The sequence below is a fragment of the Podospora anserina genome, chromosome 3 (assembly GCF_000226545.1).
Source record: "Podospora anserina S mat+ genomic DNA chromosome 3, supercontig 2".
Classification (NCBI taxonomy): Eukaryota; Fungi; Ascomycota; class Sordariomycetes; order Sordariales; family Podosporaceae; genus Podospora; species Podospora anserina.
This window is the reverse complement of record NW_001914856.1, coordinates 2,557,352-2,578,695: the sequence shown is the minus strand read 5'-3', so window position 1 is coordinate 2,578,695 and position 21,344 is coordinate 2,557,352. Positions and strand designations below refer to the sequence as shown.

The following is a 21,344-nucleotide window of genomic DNA, read 5'->3' as shown; positions in this document are numbered from 1 at the left end:
TGCAAGCTGGTCAGAGCAATGGATAAGGGCATGGATGGCGCTTGACGTACGATGCAGCTTCCCTGTCACGCCCCACGCTCCCGTGCAGCTACCAGAAGCACGGGCCAGATTTAGTGGCTTACAGGGCTCCCCTGCCCCCCTTCTAGCGGGTGAGATGCCAAGAAACAGTCTGGTCTCTCTACAGGACCTTTCCGGTCGACATTTCTCAGCTCACCCTTCCCACTTTACACACACCTAGCTAGATACCCCACGCTCACCATGGCCCATGCCATGAGAGCAATCGGCCGTCTACGGGCCGTCCGGAGCTCAGGGGCTCTGTCCATTTCCCCATCAGCTATCCGCGCCTTCAGCTTAGCTGCTCACAATAGAGCCTCCCACCCGGCCTTCATCTCACCTGCCTCATCCACACCTCTCAGACCAGGAACCAGACTATTACAGCACAAACTCAACAGTCAACCCCAAGCCAGGTCCTTCTCCCTCATTAACGCCTTCGACACAGCCATATACAACGCCCAAGAGTACCTCCTCTTCCTCCACACCTCCCTCAACATCCCATGGTACCTCACCATCCCCCTCTTCGCCATCTCCCTCAACATGGTCCTCCGCCTCCCCACACGCCTCTACGTCCAGAGCACCTTCCACAGACAAGCCAAGCTGCGCCATCTCTCCGAGATCTTCGCCGTCCAAGAAGTCCAAAGGCAGACGGCTCAACAAAAAGGGAAAGCCAGCAAGATGGACCATCTCCTCCAGAAGCTCCCCGTGCTTCATACCAAAGCCAACAACAAATTCAGAAAGCGGTGGAAGCTCCAACCCTGGCGCATCATTGCAGCCCAGCTCGCAACTTTTCCCGTGTGGCTCTTGGGCATCGAGGCGATCAGATGGCAGAGCACCGCCACGGGGGGTCTGCTGGGGTCGATACTGAACTGGTTTCGTGAGAAACCGGTCACAGCAAAGGCTGCCGATCCTGTCGAGCTGGCTAATTCGGCTATCAAGCCCACCCTACCACCACCAACCTTAGATAACTCCCTCACCGAAGCCATCTCATCATCCATCCAGGACATCGCCACCACCACAGCAACAACAACAACAACAACAACAACCCAACCAGCAATGGAGGGCATCCTCTGGATCCCAGACTTTGCCCTCTCCGACCCCTACCACATCCTCCCCTTGACCCTCTCGGCCGTCCTCGTCGCCAACGCGATCCCCAAGGACAAGACAAAACTCGCCAGGATGTTTGGTAAAGCCCCAGTCGTGAACCCGGACGAGAAGCTCACCGGGAAAGAGGAGTTCCGCCGGAGGCTGATGCTCACGGGAGCGAGGCTGAACTTTTGGTTCTCGGTCCTTGTCGGGCCGTTGACGATTGGGTTGCCGGCCGCGATGCACCTTTACTGGATCACGTCCAGCTTGGGTAATTGGATGGCGAAGAGGCTGTTTGATTTGGTTTGGCCGGTGGAGAAGCCAAAAGAGCTGATGAGGATGAGGCTGGAGCCGTATTTCATTTATCCCATGCCGGTGGAGAAGAAGAAGCCGGTGGTCGAGGTGGTGAAGACGGCCGAGACAACTACCAGGCCACCGGTGGTGACGTCGAAAAGAGCGGCGATGGCGGCTACGGTGGTCAAGAATGATGCGGAGGTGCCGCCGCAGACGAAACCGGCCCCGGCGAAGCCAGTGTCTCGGTTTTCTGCCGTTCGAGGGGTCAAAAAGGAGAAGAAGGGGAAATAAAGGGTAGACGTGATATGACTGTAAATTCTGCACTGTACATATAGAGGAAAGCGAGTCTTGGAGGACAAAAAGCTCGCAGGCTTCTCGCGCAAGGCCAAAACTCCAAAGCGCCGGAACAAAATGTACAAAACAAAGAATCGCGCCCTCCAAACCTTGAACCATCATAGAGACGAAAAAAAAACAAAAACAAAAAAAAAAACCTATGTGTCATCCATCTCGTAAACTCCTGACTGGGCCTCTCCTCGCGTCTAACCCAAAAACACAGCCAACAAAACCACTGTCAGGATCACCACCAAAATCAGCAACAAGCAACAAGCCTTGCTCCTCGCATTCTTCTGATATCTCGCCGCGCTCCTCAGCTCCCTGTCCGCCCCCCTCGTGTCATCCCTCACATTCTCGACATTATTCACAATCGTGTCCAACGTCTCGCCCTGCTCATTCACAATCTGCGCCACCTGCTGAAAAAGCACATTCAAATCCCCCACACCCTGCTCAATATTCCTGATTTCCTCCTCCCGTTCCAGAATGAGCGCCTCCTGAAAGTCAACCTCGTCTTGTGGTGCCAGGCGGGCGAGTTCTTGTTCTTGAAGAAGAAGTTGCTGTTGTGATCCGGGGGAGGACGACAAAACCTGGGGTTGGTGGGAAGGTGACGTGGCCGGGAGGGCGGACTGAAGCACGGAAACAGAAGCTTTTTGTTTTTCCAATGCGGTCCGCTGGAGGGATTGGAATTCTGTTAAAGAGGTGGTGAAGTCACGGGAGAGTTTCTGCTGGTGGTATTTTTGGGTTGGTGTGACGTCTTCGTCCCACGTCTGGATTTTCTTGACGCCTTCGCCGACTGATTTGAAGAGATCGCGGGATTCTTCGATTAGTTCGTGGACTCGCTCGCGGACTCGGGGGGTGTCGCGGCGGGTGCCGAGGTGGGAGATCTCCCCCGACAGGCGCTGGTTGTTGCCGTTGAGCTTGAAGAGGTTGGTGGTGAGGGATTGGTAGAGCCGGGTGAAGTCGGGGTCGTCGGTGTAGGACCCCCCGGCGATGGAGGAGCGAGCGGGGGGTTGGTTGTTGTTGTAGTTGCGGCCGGAGCGGCCTTGCTCGGCGGCGGAGAGGCGGTCGAAGGACATTTTTTGGTTGGTTGTTGAAAACAGTACGGGAGGGAAAAGAGACGGAAGAAAAGAGCGACGGTGGGGGGATAAATGATTGCGCAAGCCTGTTATTGTCAATGACTTCCAATGGAGTTTGGTTGGAGATGGAGGTTGGTTTGTGGTTCACAGTTGCCTGTAACCCAGCGCACTGGTCAGCTCAGCGGATCGGGTCCCCTTGTCAAACGACGTAATTGTAGAGTGAGGCCAATCAGACGAGGCTATCTAGACATGGTGTGGGGCGGAGCTTGACGCGTTCTTGGGGTCCTTCCAGTGGACAGTGCGCTGTGCTGGCTGCTGCTTCGGTGGAGAGCGGGAAAAGGCTTGGTATTTTTTATTTACAAAGGACCCCCCAATGGAAAGCAGAGAGTAACAAAATACAGAACAGACAGACTGACAGACATTAATACCCAACAGCGATAAACGACGACACCGTTTTTGCACCACCACCGCCAAACACACAAATCTTGGATCTGACTGCCGAATTTTCCAAGATGGCGGGTGCCACGGCTGCGAAAGTGAGGGTGCTGCCGTACAAGGATTTCCTCCAACCCGCGCTGCAGCGGAGGTTTGCGACGAGCGGGTTGGTGATCTTGGTGGTTGCCTACTTGGAGGCCCTGCTTCTGGCCAGTTGGGATTCATGTTGGTTATGTCTTGTATGGGTGAATCAGACATCAGCTAACATAAGAACACAAACAGTCCTCTGGGCGTGGTTCCCCCTTGGCCCAGCCGGCATTCGAACATTCTTCTTCTTCCTCTGCGGCGTTCTCATCATCACCCTTCGGATCGCCCAACACCACCCCGGTGTCCGCACCACGAGCTCTCCCTTTGCCACCTTCCTCGACAGCCTCCGGTCCTTCAACACGCTCGAGACGATTCTCACGTATGCGTTTTCAGCGTGGGCCTTTAGTCAAGTCTACCTGTGGTGTCTGTCTGAGGACGCAGGGCTGGAGTACATCTCTTACTACCACGCCGATCGCGCGAGATTGAACGAGAAGGCCGTTTTCTTGACCACACACTGCGTGTTGGTGGGAGTATGGCACGGTCTCAGACATCTGTTTAGCGACGTCGACCGATTGCACTACGGCATCGCGAAGCCTCCACCCCGGGACGCGGACAAGAAGGCGGACAAGAAGGCCAATGCCGATGATGGAGACTTTAACACGCAGCTCCAGAAGCTGGCGCAAAAGTTACCCGAGATTGTCGTCTTCACCTTGACGCAGGCCTTGACGTCCACCACGGCCACCATGATCACCTACTCGGTTTTCTTGCGGGGGTTTGTCTGGAGGTTTACCATGTCGCTCTTCCGGCCCGTCTACAACCTCCCCAAGACCAACATGACGCCCATGACGCTTCCGTTTTCGTTGACCATCATCCTGCGGTGCTTGTGGACCAGCGTGCTGCTCACGTTTGTGTGGACGCTCGGCAATGAAGCCTTTTCGCTATTCATGGTCAAGAACCCGCTTAAGAACAACAAGCCGCTCACCTCGGAGTCGAGGGACCCCAACGGCAGTCTTCTGAACGGGTTGAAGGCCAAGAAGCTGTCCATTCAGGTATGGCCCCCTTTCTACAATCAGGAATGGAACTAACAAAACCAGTGCTTTGCCATGTGGGAACTAGCCTACATCGCCCGCGACTTCCCCGACCGCCGCAAGGCCATCTACGAGGACATTGACCGCAAGAACGGGCCCATGTGGTCCCAGATCTACAAGATCTGCATCGACGTCCTCAAGCAGATTGAAACAAGAATCGACAACTACGAAAAGTACGGCAAACCCACCGTCCCGGATCCGGCGTTGGATCTCGACCGAAACAGGGCCCCTGAAAAGAAACGTCTCACTGAAACGGTCCCCAGAGACGAGGAGGTCTTCCAGCCTTCTCCCCAGAGAAGGGGCTACCGGGAGGCGATCGAGCGGACGGTGGGGAAAATTGCTACCGATCCGGGGCAGCCGTCGCAGCTTAGTCCGCGGGCGAGGAAAATCGCCGAGTTTGCCAAGGAGGAGCTGATCAAGGCCCAGAAGCAGGCCACGGGGACGGACGACACGGAGGGTTTGGCCAAGGACTTTGCGACCAAGTTTGTAGAGAGCCCGTTTGGTTGGCCGTTTAGACAGACGTACCGCAGAGGGGTGGCAAAGGTGCTGCTGGGGGAGCCGTTTGGGGAGGTGAGCCTGTATGCGAACGCTGCTTTTGCGCTTAGTGGGCTGGCGGTGAGGAGTTTGCAGGAGGACAAGTATGGGTATGTGCAGAGGGATGTGGCGGGGTTGGTGAGGACCTTGACGGGGTTGGTGAGGAAGGTGGAGGGTTTCAGGGAGGGGGTGGTGGTTAGCTGGACGGATGTGGAGGGGCGGAGGGAGTCGAGGGAGGTGGAGGAGATATTGGAGGGGTTGAGGTGGAGTTTGAGGGGGGTGGTGGACGGGTTTGGGGATTATGCTAGGGATGTTGGGTTGAGTTTGGGGGATTTGAGGTTGGCGAGGGAAGCGGCCGGGGTGAAGAAGGCTGTCAGGGAGGAGGAGGAGAAGGAGGTGAAGGGGAGGCGGTTGAGGTTGGCTGGGGGGGAGACGGCGGCGGCGGGGGTGAAGATTACGGAGGAGGATGTGATGGGGAGGCGGTTGAGGTAGGAGGGCATGAGGGGGTGTACATATGGTTCAGACTTGGGTGTGGGATTATGGTCGTAAGGCTGTGTAAAATTATGGGTTTTGATATTCGGTTTGGTGTTTTGGTGGGTTTGGTGACAGCGATAAGAATGATATCCAGCGTTGGACCACTTCTCATGCTGAACCAAGTTATCATGGGCAAGAAAGAGTTGCAAACATGAAAACCGCCTGATACTTGTACGACAAAGAAGCAAGAGCGCTGTAAGACTGGATCTTGATAACACTTACCGGGTCTGTTGTCCAAGTCGGGGCTGGAAACACCTCCACTTTTGCCTGCCAAGTCGGTTAGGGGCAATTGTTTTGGTTTCTTCTCGTGCTGAGCAACAATCAACGCTGACAGTTTGGAGCTTTGGGCTTGTGAACCAACGGGGTGTGATTTCCTTCGCCGTAGGTGTACACCTGAGTTCTACTTCAATGACAAAGGAAAAGATGTTTGGGTTTGTTTGGTTGTGTGTGTGTAGAAGAAAGAAGACGTGGCATCACATCTGATTCTACATCTTATACAGTCCAAAGTCAACTTTATACTCAGCAGGTATGAGCCCTCATCATCTACCTTATCGTCCCCAACCAACCTCATCCGTGTTTTTCTATTAGGATTAACGTTCTTACAACTTCCCTCATTACATGTACAGCAACCTATCCCTTTCCAGCCCCCATTCCATGACCATCATTCCCAATTCCTCACATCCCCGTGTCATGAAGGGAGCAGAAAGCTACTCCTCGCACCAATCCAGCGTCTCGGTAACAGTCACAGTCCTCCTAGGCGCAGTACTAACACCACCCGTAACCCCAAAGCACAAGCACCCCGTCCTGAACTCGTCGGGCCCGCTCCCGCAGTTCCCACCAACCCAGGATGGAACCCTGGTCGGTGTTATCGTTGCCTGTCTCGCCATCACCTCATTCCTTTTTTCAATTTCCTCCAGTTCATCTCGTCTCAGGAGTCTAGCGCCGGGTGTTGGCTCGACTGTTTTTGTTATTGTCCTAGGTTGGGATTTGTAATCAGTGGGATGTGGAATGGAAACGGGTGAGGGGGACGGGACATACGTCGCTGCTGGGGTGACGGTTGTGAGAAGAAAAGACCGACAATCGGCTGAGCGTTGGGTGGGGGGGGGGAGGTGGGCTCCTGTGCCTGTTACTGCGCGGTTGCAGTTGTTGCCGTGGCAGGAGGCGCGGTGGAGGAGGGGGTAGAAGTGCCCCCCGGGGTTGAAGAGGGCTGTCGCTGCTGGTAATGGGAGGAGTAATAGAGGGAGGAGTTTCATTTTGGATGGGGTTATACACCTAGACAAAGAGGTTGTGGGAAAGAGGTTGGATGGGGTTAAGGAGAGGCATGGGATGGGTATATGAACGGGGAGGGTTTTGCTTGTGCCTTTTGGTGACTTGGATAGGTAATTACACTTGATGGAAGTCAGGGGTTTGCACCCGCATGGGATACTGTACGTGTTGGTGATGCCCGCCGCTGGCAAGGGGAGATCAAATCTCGATGAGTGCTGTGCCTCTCTCTCGCCCCTGGTCTGATGTTGATGGTTCCCGTCCGGTGAGGTCCGGGAGGATAGTAGAAGAAAATCATCGATTCACTTGCAACGTGGACGTGATCAACAAAGAAAACAGGTTGGAATTTTGAATCTCAAAATACACATCAAACAATGTGACTGGTTGTGTTTTGGTACTTTCGCGATAGCTTCACCCACCACCACCACCACCACAACGGACCACCCTTCCAAACCAACCCAAGCCAAGCCAAGCCAAACCCACACTCAACCAAAAAACCAAGCTTCAAACCGCGCCGCAGTTACTTTCCCCGTTCCTACCATCCAAACCAACTTGGCCCCCATTCACGCAAAGGCCCCCCTCCCATCTATGTACAGTGAGCGCATCACGATGGGTGTTTTCGAAGCTAACCCAATTCCACCTCCGGACGACTTTTGTACACACCTACCTAATCAACAAATCCCTTTCAACCGCCGGTATTGATTGACCCTATATTCAAACACCCTATATCTACCGGTATGAACCTCGTCGCGGCAGGATATAATAAATCATGTATGTATGTACTCTGTAAAACAAGATCCCATTCGGAAAACTATCCGGCCAACCACCCCCAGGGGTCCTCGGGTGTCTCTTGCCGAATATGTATGTATGTATGTATGTATGTATGTACCTAATGTTGCGCAGCCAGGGGCGGCCGGGCCGGGCAGGGCAGGGCAGCGGGTAAGGTGGAACCAAAACCAAAACTTTCTATCACCTTTTGTCACTCATCCGAAAAGAAAAAGAGAAGGAGGCCGGGCAGTAGGTAGCTGTGACGGTGAGGGTGGGGAGGGAGCGCGTGTGAAGGAATACCGGTATGCCCAGTGACGCCACAGTATGTTTTTCTCGGAGCCTGGTTCCGAGAGCTTTCCTGGGCGAAGCTTGCGAGTATGGTGTCTGCCCAGGTTTCAAAATCCTGGGGGAAACGGTGAGTAAGGCGGATGAACAGTGAGCTGGATAGGTAGGTATCTCGAGCAGTCTGTGTAGGTAGTGGTGATGCAGATTTGAGCCCTTTTGCTCAACCTGGTGTCTGTCTAAACTTCGTCTCTTTCTGATATTATTGTCGGTGACGAACGAGGCTTCATCGCAAGTAGACAGCCCATATCGTTCTAGACCCCCTATCTATCGGACGCCAGCATGAATGCGAAATGCGTATCGACCAATCCGTAAATCCAAACCGTTCTGTTCCTTCCATATACCTACCACATGTCCCTTGTTACCATCTGTTGTTGACAACATTGGCAACTTCCCAGCCATCTCAACACACACAACCACAACATGTGAAGTTTACTATGGTCCGCAAAAAAACAAAGAGGCTCAACTGCCGTCCTCAATTCCCGCGCAAAAATCAAGCTTTGGGTAGCGAGGCGGGATTATACAGGATAAATTGCACACACTTGATCGATCACCCCCTTGCCCTGCCAACCTTCAGAAACAAGCGAGCCGTGTCAAAATCCCCCGCGCTAATGAGATATACAGGTACCTACATAGTGTATGATCCATCTTGACAGGGCGGAAGAGCAACCAACGTTGCATATCCGCTACCGAAAAAGTTCATGAACTGTGGGGCGGGGGGGAGAAAAGCATTAATACTGCGTAGAGACAAAAAACACCCAGCCGGTTAAAAATAGCATGTATGTAGTATTTGTATGTTGATCGTCGTCGTATTCGGGTTCGAGGTGGAAGATGTGATGGCTGTTGTCAACGAAGGTAAAGTAGGTAAAGTAGGTATAGTATATACTAGAAGGTATTTGAAAGCAATAATGCACTTGTGAGACTGAACTCAAGCCACCCAGAAAAAAACGTCATCGCAGGTATAAAAGCAACCTGCTAGTGTATATATCTTTCCTTGCCATTCCTGCCTTGTATAACCAGTTGTGTTCTTGTCCGAGGTGAAAAGGGAACCCGAAAACGCCAGTACTCCCAGTGCAACGAAAACGCCATGAATCCATACTCGGGTATGATATGCAGAAACGACTGTCCTTTACCGCCACCTACCGCCCATTTCCAGCAACAGAAATAACGAAACACCCTCCTCTCAGTTGTTGCGTCACGAAACAAATCTACCTGCCGCCACCGGGCTGATCCTTGGGGTATGGTCTTGGAACATAGCCCGGGTCGACCGGACTACTCATATCCCATTCCACCTCGCCTAGCCCCGCTGCTGTTTGTCCAGCCTGTTGGTCTCTTCGTCCATAGTATCCATGTATATCAGTTCCCTCTTCGTCGAGCGGGCTCAGTCCTAGCCCTTGCGCCCCACCTTGTGGCACCCCCTGTTGCCCATCACTCATGTTGCTGTCGCTCCGTTGTCTGGAGTGGTGCATAGGATGATTCCGATATTGTCCCCTCGCGCTAGTATTGCTGCTTGACCTGCTCCTCACTCCGTGCTGGCCGGGTAGTTCCGCAGCAAATCCGCCAGACGCGGCGAGCTCAGGGATGATATGAGGAGAAGCACCACCGCGGTCAGAGCCGCCGTCGGCTGAGAGCTCCGAGGCGTCGGATTGGTTGCGATTGTGTGAATAAGGTGTGTACTGCGTGTATTGGTAGTTGCCGTAGGCGTCCCCTTGAGAACCACTGTTTTGCCGGATAGGTGCCGGCCTCATGGGTTGGTTATTCTGAACACCTGCGCCTGGGGGCACATTGCCACTGTCGAACCATCCAGGGTCGGGCTCCGGACTGGCATGGCGGGAGCGGTTGGGTTCATCGTAGGTGGGGAACATGTTGGGAGAGGGTGTGAAGCCTCCTGCGGGGTTGGATTCGGACCGTCCGCGGTTGTTGCTGTTGGGGTCGTAGAAAGGTGCAGGCGTGCCAGCTGCAGAGGTGTTGCTTTGTATAAGTGAATCAATACCAATGTCGTCTTCATAGGGAGGGTTGTAGTGGAGCTGGCCACCGTCCACTTCCATCTGATGGACTTGCGATGCAGTTTTGGAATGCGACTTTGGCATGTCTGATCCCCCCTTCTTTGACTCGACGATCTCATCACGGACCTTGTTCACACGTCGGATGATGAAGAATGCGGCGGCAACAACGACGACAAGCAAGATCACTATCCCGGCCACAATACCACCGATGGCCCCTCCGCTGAGCCCACCGCCACTCGCCGGCTCGGTTGGCTGAATCGCCGCAATCTTGGGGACCGAGGTTGGGATGAACTTGACCACTGTCTTGGCATTTTCCGAGGCAGGCACACCTGCCGGAGCTGATGGTGTGGCAGTACTGGTGATAGTCGCAGTCGTGAGGAGGACTGATCCGCTGGAAGTCGATGTAAATGTTCGGACGACAGTCGTACCGTACGGTTCGGTCTTGTAACAGCCATTGATTGCACATGCGTAGCCTTCTTTGCAACACCCAAAACTGGCACTTGCTGGGCACAAGGTGTAGCTTGCTGGACAGTTGGTCTCTTGAGCGCTGGCGTCAGCAGGTGGCTCGCATTTTCTTTCTCCGCAGATATATCCAACTGGACAGCATCCCCCAACTATCATACCATGTTAGCATCACACCCCCTGAGCTTCACTGGCGCCGGTTTATTACTCACGTGCAGAATCAGCACACGCAAAATAATTTGCCTTCTCACATGCCGTCGTGGGCCCAGCCGTAGTCGCATAACACGAGTCAAATGCACACGCATATCGATCTGGACAGCAGCCGCCATTCATCTCCGGGGGGCACATATGGTGTTCTGTGGCGCAAGTCGCACCCTCCAGCCTCCGTAACACATCGCCTCGCACCACCGGTGGGGGTGTGATTTGGGCCTTTGGAACCCTGTGAACGACATCGGCATCCCTCCTCTGCTGTTGCAATTGTTGGATCTGCTGCAGTGGGTTTCTCCCAATGTGTGACGCTGAGACCAGAACATCCTGCCCCAGCAGCGCCGAAAAGGTCAGCACCACACAAGAGGTGCACTCCCAAAGGCCTTGGCCGCGCATCGTGGCGCCTTTTCAACTACTTCCCTTCACAATCCCTGTGACTCTATGGCCCGGGCGTCTTTGAATTGATTGTTATTTCGGCCCGCTGCTGACTGCTGCTTGCTGCTGGCTGCTGGCTGCTGGCTGCTGGCTGCTTTGCTGTGCTGTGTAGCCGACCCGTATGTTTCAACCAATTGGTTTCAGGCCGGGGTAATTTAAATGGCGCCGTCAGGATGCTTCCAGTGTGAGTGTAACGCGAGTCTTCGAGAAGGATTATGCCGTCTCAAAAGGCACGCTTGTCGCCGTCTGGTCGGAGGGTTCTGGTCACCGTGTCGCAAAAAAACGATCCAAATCTCAGATTTGGGTTGGGGGTGTTTGGGAGTGATCTAGATGTGATTGGGAATCGGGCAGGCAGCTGCTTTTGTTCCTTGAGGGGGCTGAGCTGAGTGTACAGACAGGTGCAGGGCGCCACTATCGGGACCTAGAGCTTGGGGCCGGGGGGTGGTTTACGACATCTCTCACAGGGGGAGGGGGAAAACGTGGGATGCAGTAGGGCTGAGAAGGAGACTGCGAGGAACTTCAAGGTAACCTTTGCTTGTCACGCTGACTGCTGCTGTCTGACTTGTCTGACGGGATAGTGTTTATTGGGTTGCAACTTGTTCGTATGTAAAGGGACCAAGAGCAAATGGCCGCGGACACGACGATGGGCCCAGACCTCTGGGTAGGATCGCCATGAGTGTCAGGGGGGGTCATCGCTCTCAATCTGATGGCGACACGACGAGCAGATATCGCAGGAGCCCCTCTTTTCACTCTCTTCCGCGTCTTCCATGAGCCCAACACAGAGCCTGTGCCCCCAACGACGAGCAAACTTTCGTCTTGCCATTGATCGCGGGGATTCCATTGGCCTGATAGTAAGGCCGACTACGGCCCCCATCCGGGTCGAGGGAGCTTGAGGGAAGAAGAGAGAGGGAAGGGGGTGGCATCTTTTGCAATGGTAGGGTTGCGATATGCTGCTGATTCCGCAAGACGACTGCGCCGATGCGACCGGGTCAGCACGAGGCAACCAATAGTCCGTCGCCATGGCTGGGCCGTGTGAGGTCCAACTGCAGAACACACCCGCTGCCCATGTAGGCTCGAGGCGGGGTAATCGGTATGCCCTCGACGGATGAACAGGACCTATAAATGGCCAGCCTTCAGACCTCGAGACCTCCCAGAAGCATGAGGGCGGCTGCCGCTGCTGCTCTGGAAATCCTGGCACTTGACCGAGTCTTCTCGGCAGGCCCTAGGTCTTTTGTGTCATGGAGAGGCTGGTCTGGCGACGAGGTCACCAGAAGAGGCGGCTTCTCCGAGCAGTTCTCCACTGGCGGTATGCGGGCGTGGACAATATCGCAACGCTGTGAGGATAGTAAGCGCTTATCTGGAATATTCCTTCGTAATTTTTTTACCTTGGCTTCGTCGTTAGCAGGCTGTCCTTCCTATTTGACTTTGAACGGCATTTTTGGTGGGGCGGTGCCGCATCCCAGAAGATCCCAACAGCTGGCTGGTGCCTCTGTTTCACGAGTGCGTGTGTGGTTTAGTCGTCTGCAAGCCTCCTCTTGGACTGACCGGGAAGGATGAGGTTGAAGCGGAATCCGGGGAATTTCGTGGCACCTTGTGCAGGTCGGCAGCCAGCCGTCATTCCCAACGGCCAGCTGTTGATCTTCTCTGAGCCAATGGGAGGGGGTTTCTTTTACATGACCTTTTGCTGAGTGAGAGCTCGGGCCAAACAGCACATCACTCATCCACTCATCCCTCTCACCCACACACAATTATTTCGATCTCTAAAGTAACAAGTCAAAGAACCTGTCATTACGCAGTTTTCTGTTCAAAAAATCGATATTCATAATGCAGGCAGCCAGGCACCGACTTACATCTTTGTGGAAAGACATCCAGGGCTGAAAAGTGCATATTGCTTGGTCACATCTCTGCTACACACCGAGCCACAGAAAACGCCATCTCGATGAATTGATACAGCGGTCAGCCCCCCCACCCCCCCTTTGGGGCACGTAAGCAACCATCGGCTTCTCCTTCTCCCGGAGCAGGCCCTCCCACGGCAAATGGTGGTCAAATGTTTGGATCAAGAGAGCCGTTCACGAATGGCATGGCATGACCGGCTCCTCCTCGCTTCTGCACGCCATGGCAGATCTTGTAAATGACCATGGCCATCGACAGATGCGGAGGACCACTGAGAGCGCTCGAGCTCATTGTTGCGCACCCAAGACAACCGACGGCGGCTTGATACGACGTGGCGGACTGCCGTATGCTACCTCAGAGCCACTAACATCGGTTGCGGCGCCGAAAGACGTTGCGATCCGTTGACACCGATGTTTCTTCTGCCCTGGCCCCCGACATCATCATCTGTTTCCTTCTTAGCCTCCTGGGTCGACTGCGTGTCTGGGGTCCATCCCAGCAGACTGGACGGCCCGTTGAGGAAATTTTGAATATAGTTCCGATGCGTTCATGCGGCCATGCCGACGACATCCGGTTCATGAGGTGACAGGAACTCAGCTTCAGCTCTCTCTGTACATGTACCCATGCCCCTGTGCCCTGTGCTGAAGAAACCTCGGTCCTCCCCAAAGTGTCGCAAGTCATGCCCTTGGGGGATGGTGGTTTCATCATATACATACAACAAGTGACGTTGGTTCGAAGTCTTCCAGGGAAAGGAAAACAAGATGGTTCGCGAGGATTGCCACTTTGATATTCTGGGCAGAAACAAGCACTGACAGGCCGGCGATAGACCCAGATCAGTCGCGGCGCCAGCGATGGCCTAACAACGGCCCGGTCAGCCGTTCCCCAGACCCCGCACGTTTTCCTCCACTGCCATCGCCAGTGCAACGCCTGGCATCCAGAATGCTACTTTGCCGAGACGGCATTTGAAAGGCCTCGCTTGGGTATCCAGCACCCTGCTAAAGAGCACTTGGAAGGTGTTGTCAGTCTGCGCGCTCGCTTCTCTTCTTCAAGCCCGGAGCTTCACACCGAGAGAGCTTCATCGTGTGCGAGCCGGCGTGTTCAGCTGACCGGCGCACGCTCGTTCGGTCCTTTGGCTCAATTTAAACGGGCTTAGTTTCTTGGTACATTATTACCTCCTGTTTTCCATTATCCACACCTCTGATACTTGAAAAAGGGGTTGCCACCCGGTCTGGTCGTACAGACTACGTGACCATATCACATCACGCTCTCTACTCATATCGTCCTCGTCTCAACTCCAACGCCAACCTCTTCAGCCCCAGAGCTTCAGCAACACTTCCCGCGTATCCACGTCGCGCCACTGAGGAAGGAAGAGGGCTAGACGCCCTGGCCTACCTTTTCTCCTGCAGACCATGCCCAATGGGATAAACAGGAGCCTATTTGTACTCACCAAGAAACGACGACCAAAGCTGTCAACTCGGATTCAGGAGAGGAACGTGTGAGAATGTTGCTGTACACGCGACTGGCGCCTCCAAAGCCACCCAAGAGGCGGTCAAGAGGAGGTAAGAACAATGCATTCATAACTTGCCCGTCACATCAGACAGCTAACAAGATATGTTTGGGATATAGGTTGTACATTCTGGTGAGTTCCCACATTGCCTGCTTGACACAGCTGCTACTTGGTTTGATATGTTTTTCTGACTCCAATGCAGCAAAGAAAAGGTTTGTCTGGTTGCCCTACAGTCTTTGGGCAGACTGTGTTTCTAATAGCCTTGACAGAAGAAGAAGTGCGACGAGAAACGGCCGACCTGCTCGCGTTGCTCAGAGCAAGGTGTTGAGTGTGTGTACGGGACTGTGAAACCAAGACAGCGAAAACGACGTGAATCTGCGCCGCACACGGCAGCGGGTACATCTTCCGAACACTACTCGGGAGCTCGACGACTATCTGAACTCAGCTATTACAGTCACAACTCTAGTTATCTCGGTTGGGGTGTCGAGAACCGTGGTCAAGACTTGACGCGTTACGGGGAGCCGCCAGCTGTTATCTTCAACACTCATTTCTCCCTCGGCGAGTACCCTCCCATCGACATCTTGGACGACTACCCCAACGAGGACCCGCAAGAATCGCCAAACGGAGGAAGCCCGGAGGCCGATGCCCCCGCTGACGATGAAGGGGCCTCACCTGCCGCCGGGCCGATATCACCACGAGCTGCATCGAAGGCGCCTCCTGACTTGGCCATGATTGCGCCATGTTCTGTAGCGTCGCCGCTTCAAGAGTTTCACGCCCCCGCCTTTACCGAGTTCACCGAGCGTCCGAACCGCAGGGCGCTGATCGATCACTTCTGCAACGTCTTGTCACATCTCATCGTCTTTCGCGAGGAGACGGGCAATCCGTTTCAGCAATTGATACTCCCGCTCACACGCAAGAGCCCACCGGTGCTCAACTCGATCCTTGCGCTTTCGTGCGCCCACCTCGAGTATCGCGGGATTGAGAACTCGGAAAAGTCTCTTTACTTTCACAACCAGGCCATACAGGGCGTGGCGCAGATGATTGCGCAAAAGGAAAAGGCCAACAGGACGGACATTCTGGCGGCCATAATGCTGCTTGTGTATTATGAATGCGTAAGCTCAACCGCAACGTCTTGGAACCTCCAGATCAGTGCTGACACCCTGCATGCTAGCTCGTCCAAAAAGGCCGCTCCAACATCGTAGCCGGCCACCTAAAGGGCGCCCTGACAATAATGTGCAGCACCGACGACCTGCTCGACCCGGCAGGCGTCTTTCTCGAGAGAGCCTTTCGGTTCTACGACGTGATCACTGCTTTGTCAAACAACACCTCCCCGATCAGCACCACCCCCTCCCCGGGCGGCCTGCTCCCCTTCTCCCCCATCGGCGCGACGCCCACCTCCCCGCTGAGCAACATTGACACTCTACTCGGCATGTCAACCACCCTCTGGCCCATCATCCACCGACTCTCCGGCCTCTCCTCCCTCAAATCCTCCCTCGACCACGCCATCTCGTCCAACTCCTCCCCGACAAAGATTGCCGTCTTGAGAACAGAATTCAGCTCCACGGCACAGGCGATCGAGGCAGCGTTGAACAACTGGCAGCCGCAGCTGCCTGCTGACTTTACGCCTCCGGAGGGGAATGATGATCCAGAAGCGGACCCGGTGCCTGTTGTGGCTAGCAGGGGGAAGTCGAGTAATATCCCGAGCATATACCACAACTCGCTTGCGTACCGGCATGCTTCTTTGCTTTATTTGTATCGGACCATTCTCGGGTATGGGAGGGGGCATGGGCTTGTGAGGAGGCACACGAGGTTGACGCTGAAGAATTGTGTGGCCACTGTTGGGCATAGGGGGCCGATGTCGGCTTTGCTTTGGCCGTTGTTTGTGGCTGCTTGTGAGGCGGGGGAGGGGAGGGATAGGGAGTTGGCGAGGGAGGCGTTTGAGAAGGTGGAACGAAGGCAGGGGATGAGGAATATTGGAAGGGCGTGGGAGGTTGTGGGTGAGGTTTGGAGACGGGTGGATGAGGAGGAGAAGGGGAAGGAGAAGGACAAGGAGGAAGGGGGGAAGGCAAAGGGGAAGGAGGAGGAGAGGGAGGAGCTGTGGAGGACTGTTTGTAGGGAGATGGAGGTTAGTTTGGTTTTCGGGTGAGGAACCAAGGGGGGTAATGATGGTTTTGTATGCATAATGACGAGGGTGTGGGAAAGTGGCGGCGTTTATAAGGGGCGGGGGGGGGGGGGGGGTGGGTATTCAACAAGGTAAATATGGATGGGGAAAAAAGGAAAGGGGTATATATCTGGTGTATGTTAGGAAGCAAATTGATGTGTGTACCTATAAACCCCATCACATTTCAAGACGAACAACAAGAGTTTTTGAACAATTATATACCAAAAAAAACCTAAACAGAACAACTCATGAGATGATGCTATATATATATATATATTTATACAATGCGAAATATCCTAGAAGATCCCCCTCTCTCAAAAAGAGAATCCCCCTTTCAAAATCTTTCAAGTTGTGATTGATCCCTCATTATTCCCAAAAACAAACAAAAAAAAAAGCAAAAAAGTAAAAAAACTCCTTATTCCCATGGCTACCCCTTTCTTTTCCCCTCCTTCACAACCTACTCCCTAGTCAAAGCTGAGCCTGCGCCTCCCCCAACTTCTTGCTCGCAAAAGCCCCAAAGTACGCATTCAGCGCGTCCACCGTCGCGCTCCCCTCCTCCAGCGCAACAACAACACCAGTGTACCCATCCGGCCTAACAACCACAACCCCACCCCTTTCCTCATCCAACCCCATCTTCGCATGCGCCATCGCCTTCGCGTCAGGGAAATTCCTCGACCACCGATCATCAGCATAAACATTGTCCTTGTACCTCGCCAGCAGCGCAGGCAAGTCCCGGCTAATCTCAATCTCGTTCCTCTTGGCGGCAAAGACAGTGCAGATGGTGAAGAACTTGGAGTGGGGGTTGTGCCTCTCGTGGTGAGAGACAGAGTCGATATCGGCGCGCTGGTAGGCAGAGTAGAAGCTGTTCTTCTTGGCGAGGCCGGCGGCGAAGTCCTTGAGGGCTTGGCCCGTGACGGAGGGCTTGCCGGCGAAGACGAAGAGGCGGAAGGCGCCGTTGAGGGGGATCTCCTGCTCCAGATGGACGACGTTGGCGTCGACGACGCGGGTGACGTCGGCGTTCCTGAAGAGGCGGCCGGGGACCAGGGCGTCAGACTTGGCGATGACGTGGGATTGGGCCGGGTGCTCGGGGGACCAGTTGAGCTGGTTGGCCTTGTAGGCTACGCCGTAGCCGGAAGTGAAAGAGCAGGACTCCTTGAAGGTCTTGATGAATTCGTTTTCCTCGGCGCCGGAGGAGGCCTTCTGGGCCGTGGCGGCGGCGACCTCGTTGGACGAGGGGGGGCGCTGGGAGAAGAGCTTGGCGTACTTGTTGTCGAAAGACAAAAGAGTCTCGGCGACGTCCTTGCGCTCGGGCTCGTAGGTCTCGAGGATGGACTTGTGGGCGAGGCCGCCCTCGACGGCGTGGATCTTCCAGGCGAGGTTGAGGGCGTCGAGGAAGGCAGTGTTCATGCCCTGGCCGGCCTTGGGGGAGTGGGTGTGGCAGGCGTCGCCGCCAAGGAAGACGCGGTGGTCGAGGGTGTACTTGTCGGAAATGCCCTGGCCGATGGGGTAGACAGAGTACCACTCGACGCGCTCCCACTCGATGCTGTAGGGCTGGAGGATGCGCTTGGCCGAGGCCTGGACCTCCTCGACGGTGGCCGTCTTGCGGGGGTTGAAGTCGGGGTCGGTGGAGGAGGCGATCTGGATGTAGAGGCGGACCATGTTGTCCTCGCGGGGGATGACCATGATGGAGCCGTGCTCCGAGTGGATGGTGCACTTCATCTTGATGTCGGGGAAGTCGGTCTTGACGACACCGTCCATGACACCCCAGACGTAGGCGATGGGGTCCTTGTGGGTGATGCCAATCTTGAGCTGGTCACGGACGAAGGAGCGGGCGCCCTCGCCGCCGAAGAGGTACTTGGCCTTGACGCTCTCCTTGAAGGTGCCGTCGACGTGCTGGAGCTCGACGCTGACGGGGTACTCGGGGTCGGCCTGCTCGTCAGAGGTGAAGCCGGTGATGGTCCAGGGGCGCTGGACGGTGGTGTTGTTCTTCTCGAGGTCGGCGATGAAAGCACGCTCGATCAGACCCTGGTGGAGGAGGGTGGTGAAGGGGTATCTGGCGTCGATGAAGTCGGGGCAAGAGGCCCAGGTGCCGGTACGGGCAATGCCCTTGCCGCCGGTGGGAGGGTCCCAGAAAGCAACCTCGTAGACACGAGCGGGCTTGTGGGCCATGATGGCCGACTTGAGGCCCATGTTGCGGAGGAGATCGAGGGAACGGGGCTGGATGCCATCGGCACGGCCAGTGGCGGTAGGCTCAGGTCTGTTGTCGATGTGCTTGATCTTGTAACCCCATCTCGCCAGGCAGGTCGAGAGCATCAGGCCGACGGGACCGGCACCAACAATGACTGTCTTGGGTGTTAGATATTTCTCACTCTACTACTTCTTGTCTGTGAGTCTTAAGGAGGAGGCTTACCAATGTCATAATGGTTGGGGCTGGGGTGCTGCTTCTGCTCAGAGGCCATTGTGAAGACTGAGTGTGTGTATGTGATGTCTAGAAAGGGGGGTGATGATCCAAAGAAACAAGAAAAAAGAAAAAGAGAGAGAGAGAGAGAGAGAGAGAGAGAGCAGCACTGGGTATCTTGGGAAAAAAGAGAAGAAGGATGGAGAGATCACGATGGAAAGTTTGGGACGAGCAGGAGGTGGGAGGGGTCAAATACTTGATAGAATTTCTTCGCCCTACTTACTCCTCCTCCTCCTCCCACACCTCCGTCAGCGGCTCTCGCCAGTGGCAGATCCGTCTCGCGCTCTCTCGACGCTTTCCCAGAAACCGGGATCCGGGCCAGGATCCGAGTGTCGGGCCAGATGGACGGGGTTCACGGGGTGGACGGGCTGAGACGCCAATGCATGGTGCACCCTAGGATCGCGGCAAGGAGCTCGGGATGATGGCCAGGGGGGACTGGATGGGACTCGCTGGAGCGCCTGACTCGGAAGCGAAAAAGCGACGAGGTTCCTGTCCTGACGTATATTAGATACCGGCAAGGTACACGGCTGTGTAGGCTGTGTAGGGCTGCTCGGGTCACCATTGGCCGAGAGATGGGACAAGAGGCCGTGACATCGCTCTGCTGGCATGGAGGACGGCCACTACGGCGTCAGTGGGCGTCACGGGCGTCCATCTTTTCCAGAAAACTGCTGGCGCCATGTGGTTTCTTCGGGCGTGAGGGGTGGTTCGAAATCGGGACTTGTTCACGGTAATCGATATAGCGGGGCCGCCCTCCTCCACCACGGCTCCAAGTGTCGGGAGTCAAACCCCTGTCCTTTACCCCACACCCTAAGAACATCCCAAAGCCTTGACAACAGGGCCTGTTAGGGTCTGACAGCTGTCAGTCTCCCGTCGCCAGCCGAGTCCGCTGCTATGCGTGTTCCCTGATTGGTCCGGCTGGCCGCTGCCCCGGTGCGGTAGCGCAGCCGACTGTCTGAGCCGTGTCCGCCCCAGAATGGTAGTGAGTGTGGGGGAAAGTCTTGAGAAACGGTCTCCAAAAAATAGCCCGCCGCCTTCCGTCCCATCAGCCCTCTCATGTGTCAGCCGCTATCATGAGCCGCATCCCCATATCCCCATACCGTTGTGATGATGTCGTTTCGTTCGCGCGCTCGCTGTGACTGAACTGTCCGATATGGGCAACCATACGGACAGTTCACAGTCCACAGTCCACAGTCCATAGTCCACAGTCCGCAGTGTCCGTTTTCTGCTCATCTGGTGATATCAGTGTCATCGATCTAAGCATATTCTTATCTCCGAACCTCAAACCCGAAGTCCCCAACTCTATCACACCCACACATCACCCTTCTTGATACTTCATCCCACCACAATCCTACACCTCGCGCCTTCGTTTTCGCTGAAGATTCGGATTTTCAGTATAGTTCATGCCACACTAGCGCCCATCCATGCAGCCACCATTCCACATGATCGCTCGGCCTCTCAACAACCCAGGGGCGATCGATGCTGGGGATATCATCAACAGCGCTATTCCAGGAGCGAGAACCTGGGGTTGGGATCCACCGCCCATACGAACTCCGGGGAGCAGGTGCGGGAGTTGGGGTCGCCCCCCGACGTTACTTTTTTTGGTCCGTCAGGCGGACTGCGGAAGAGTGTGGGGGTGGACTGACTGGGAGGGCTGTGAACGGCTTTGACGTGCGGTTGTGATGAAAGGTGATGTAGATAGGTAGGTAGCTATACCTGCCGGTCGTTGTCGTATATGAACCTGACATGGTGCTGCTTCTTGTCGAGATCTGGGAGCCACGTCGGCGAGAGAGGTTGGATGAGCAAGTCCCGTCGAGTCTGTTGTTGACTTGGTGCTGTTGTAGCTGACAGCCTGGCTGAGTATACTGTCTGGCTTTTCCTCGTCCTCGATCCATCATCCCCCTCCTTGACGCAAATCTTCGATCTCGGCATCAAGACAACATGAAACATGATGAGGGTAGGTCACAACAACAACCCTGCAACAACCCAGTCCCAAACTCGGTACCGAACCACCGTCACAAAACCTGCAGATGATGATATCTCCAAGATGACCGACGCCCCCTCCAGACTTTGACACCTGCCACTGTCACAGGAGCGCATCCATCATTCCAGTCCTTACACACTCTGTAAACTGGTACGTAGCAGCCTTGTCCCCCCCTTACTCACCCCCTCCCGCGGTAGCGAGCCTATTGGAACAGTTCCAGAACCGAGCCTACCAGAGCCCGGCCTCATATCAAACCTAGACAAAGTCTCCATCTCAGCTGAGATCCGGGACCCATCTCACAAGCTTTTTCCACTTCTCCAACCCGCGAACAGGGGGGGGGGGC

At 55.0% G+C, this 21,344-nt stretch overlaps 7 protein-coding genes across 7 annotated transcripts; 3 read left to right on the top strand and 4 right to left on the bottom strand.

Annotated features, from left to right (window-relative positions):
- Window positions 1-258: 258 nt before the first annotated feature.
- PODANS_3_9220 (uncharacterized protein) lies at window positions 259-1,725 on the top strand (the record flags this gene model as incomplete). The annotated part of the gene is made up of 1 exon (XM_001909696.1): window positions 259-1,725. The coding sequence occupies one exon, from the start codon at window positions 259-261 to the stop codon at window positions 1,723-1,725; it is 1,467 nt and encodes a 488-aa protein (XP_001909731.1).
- A 248-nt stretch (window positions 1,726-1,973) lies between these two features.
- On the bottom strand, window positions 1,974-2,843 carry PODANS_3_9210 (uncharacterized protein; the record flags this gene model as incomplete). The annotated part of the gene is made up of 1 exon (XM_001909695.1): window positions 1,974-2,843. One exon carries the CDS (start codon window positions 2,841-2,843, stop codon window positions 1,974-1,976), a length of 870 nt encoding a protein of 289 aa, XP_001909730.1.
- Window positions 2,844-3,355: 512 nt separating this feature from the next.
- PODANS_3_9200 (uncharacterized protein) lies at window positions 3,356-5,479 on the top strand (the record flags this gene model as incomplete). Its single annotated transcript, XM_001909694.1, has 2 exons — window positions 3,356-4,414; window positions 4,460-5,479. The coding sequence occupies 2 exons, from the start codon at window positions 3,356-3,358 to the stop codon at window positions 5,477-5,479; spliced, it is 2,079 nt and encodes a 692-aa protein (XP_001909729.1).
- Window positions 5,480-6,228: 749 nt separating this feature from the next.
- Window positions 6,229-6,774, bottom strand: PODANS_3_9190 (uncharacterized protein; the record flags this gene model as incomplete). Its single annotated transcript, XM_001909693.1, has 1 exon — window positions 6,229-6,774. One exon carries the CDS (start codon window positions 6,772-6,774, stop codon window positions 6,229-6,231), a length of 546 nt encoding a protein of 181 aa, XP_001909728.1.
- A 2,328-nt stretch (window positions 6,775-9,102) lies between these two features.
- On the bottom strand, window positions 9,103-10,965 carry PODANS_3_9180 (uncharacterized protein; the record flags this gene model as incomplete). The annotated part of the gene is made up of 2 exons (XM_001909692.1): window positions 9,103-10,514; window positions 10,575-10,965. The coding sequence occupies 2 exons, from the start codon at window positions 10,963-10,965 to the stop codon at window positions 9,103-9,105; spliced, it is 1,803 nt and encodes a 600-aa protein (XP_001909727.1).
- Window positions 10,966-14,670: 3,705 nt separating this feature from the next.
- On the top strand, window positions 14,671-16,547 carry PODANS_3_9170 (uncharacterized protein; the record flags this gene model as incomplete). Its single annotated transcript, XM_001909691.1, has 2 exons — window positions 14,671-15,599; window positions 15,641-16,547. Coding segments are annotated over 2 exons (1,836 nt in total), but the record flags the coding sequence as incomplete, so codon positions are not given.
- A 483-nt stretch (window positions 16,548-17,030) lies between these two features.
- On the bottom strand, window positions 17,031-19,021 carry PODANS_3_9160 (uncharacterized protein; the record flags this gene model as incomplete). The annotated part of the gene is made up of 2 exons (XM_001909690.1): window positions 17,031-18,904; window positions 18,973-19,021. 2 exons carry the CDS (start codon window positions 19,019-19,021, stop codon window positions 17,031-17,033), a joined length of 1,923 nt encoding a protein of 640 aa, XP_001909725.1.
- Between the last annotated feature and the right edge of the window lie 2,323 nt (window positions 19,022-21,344).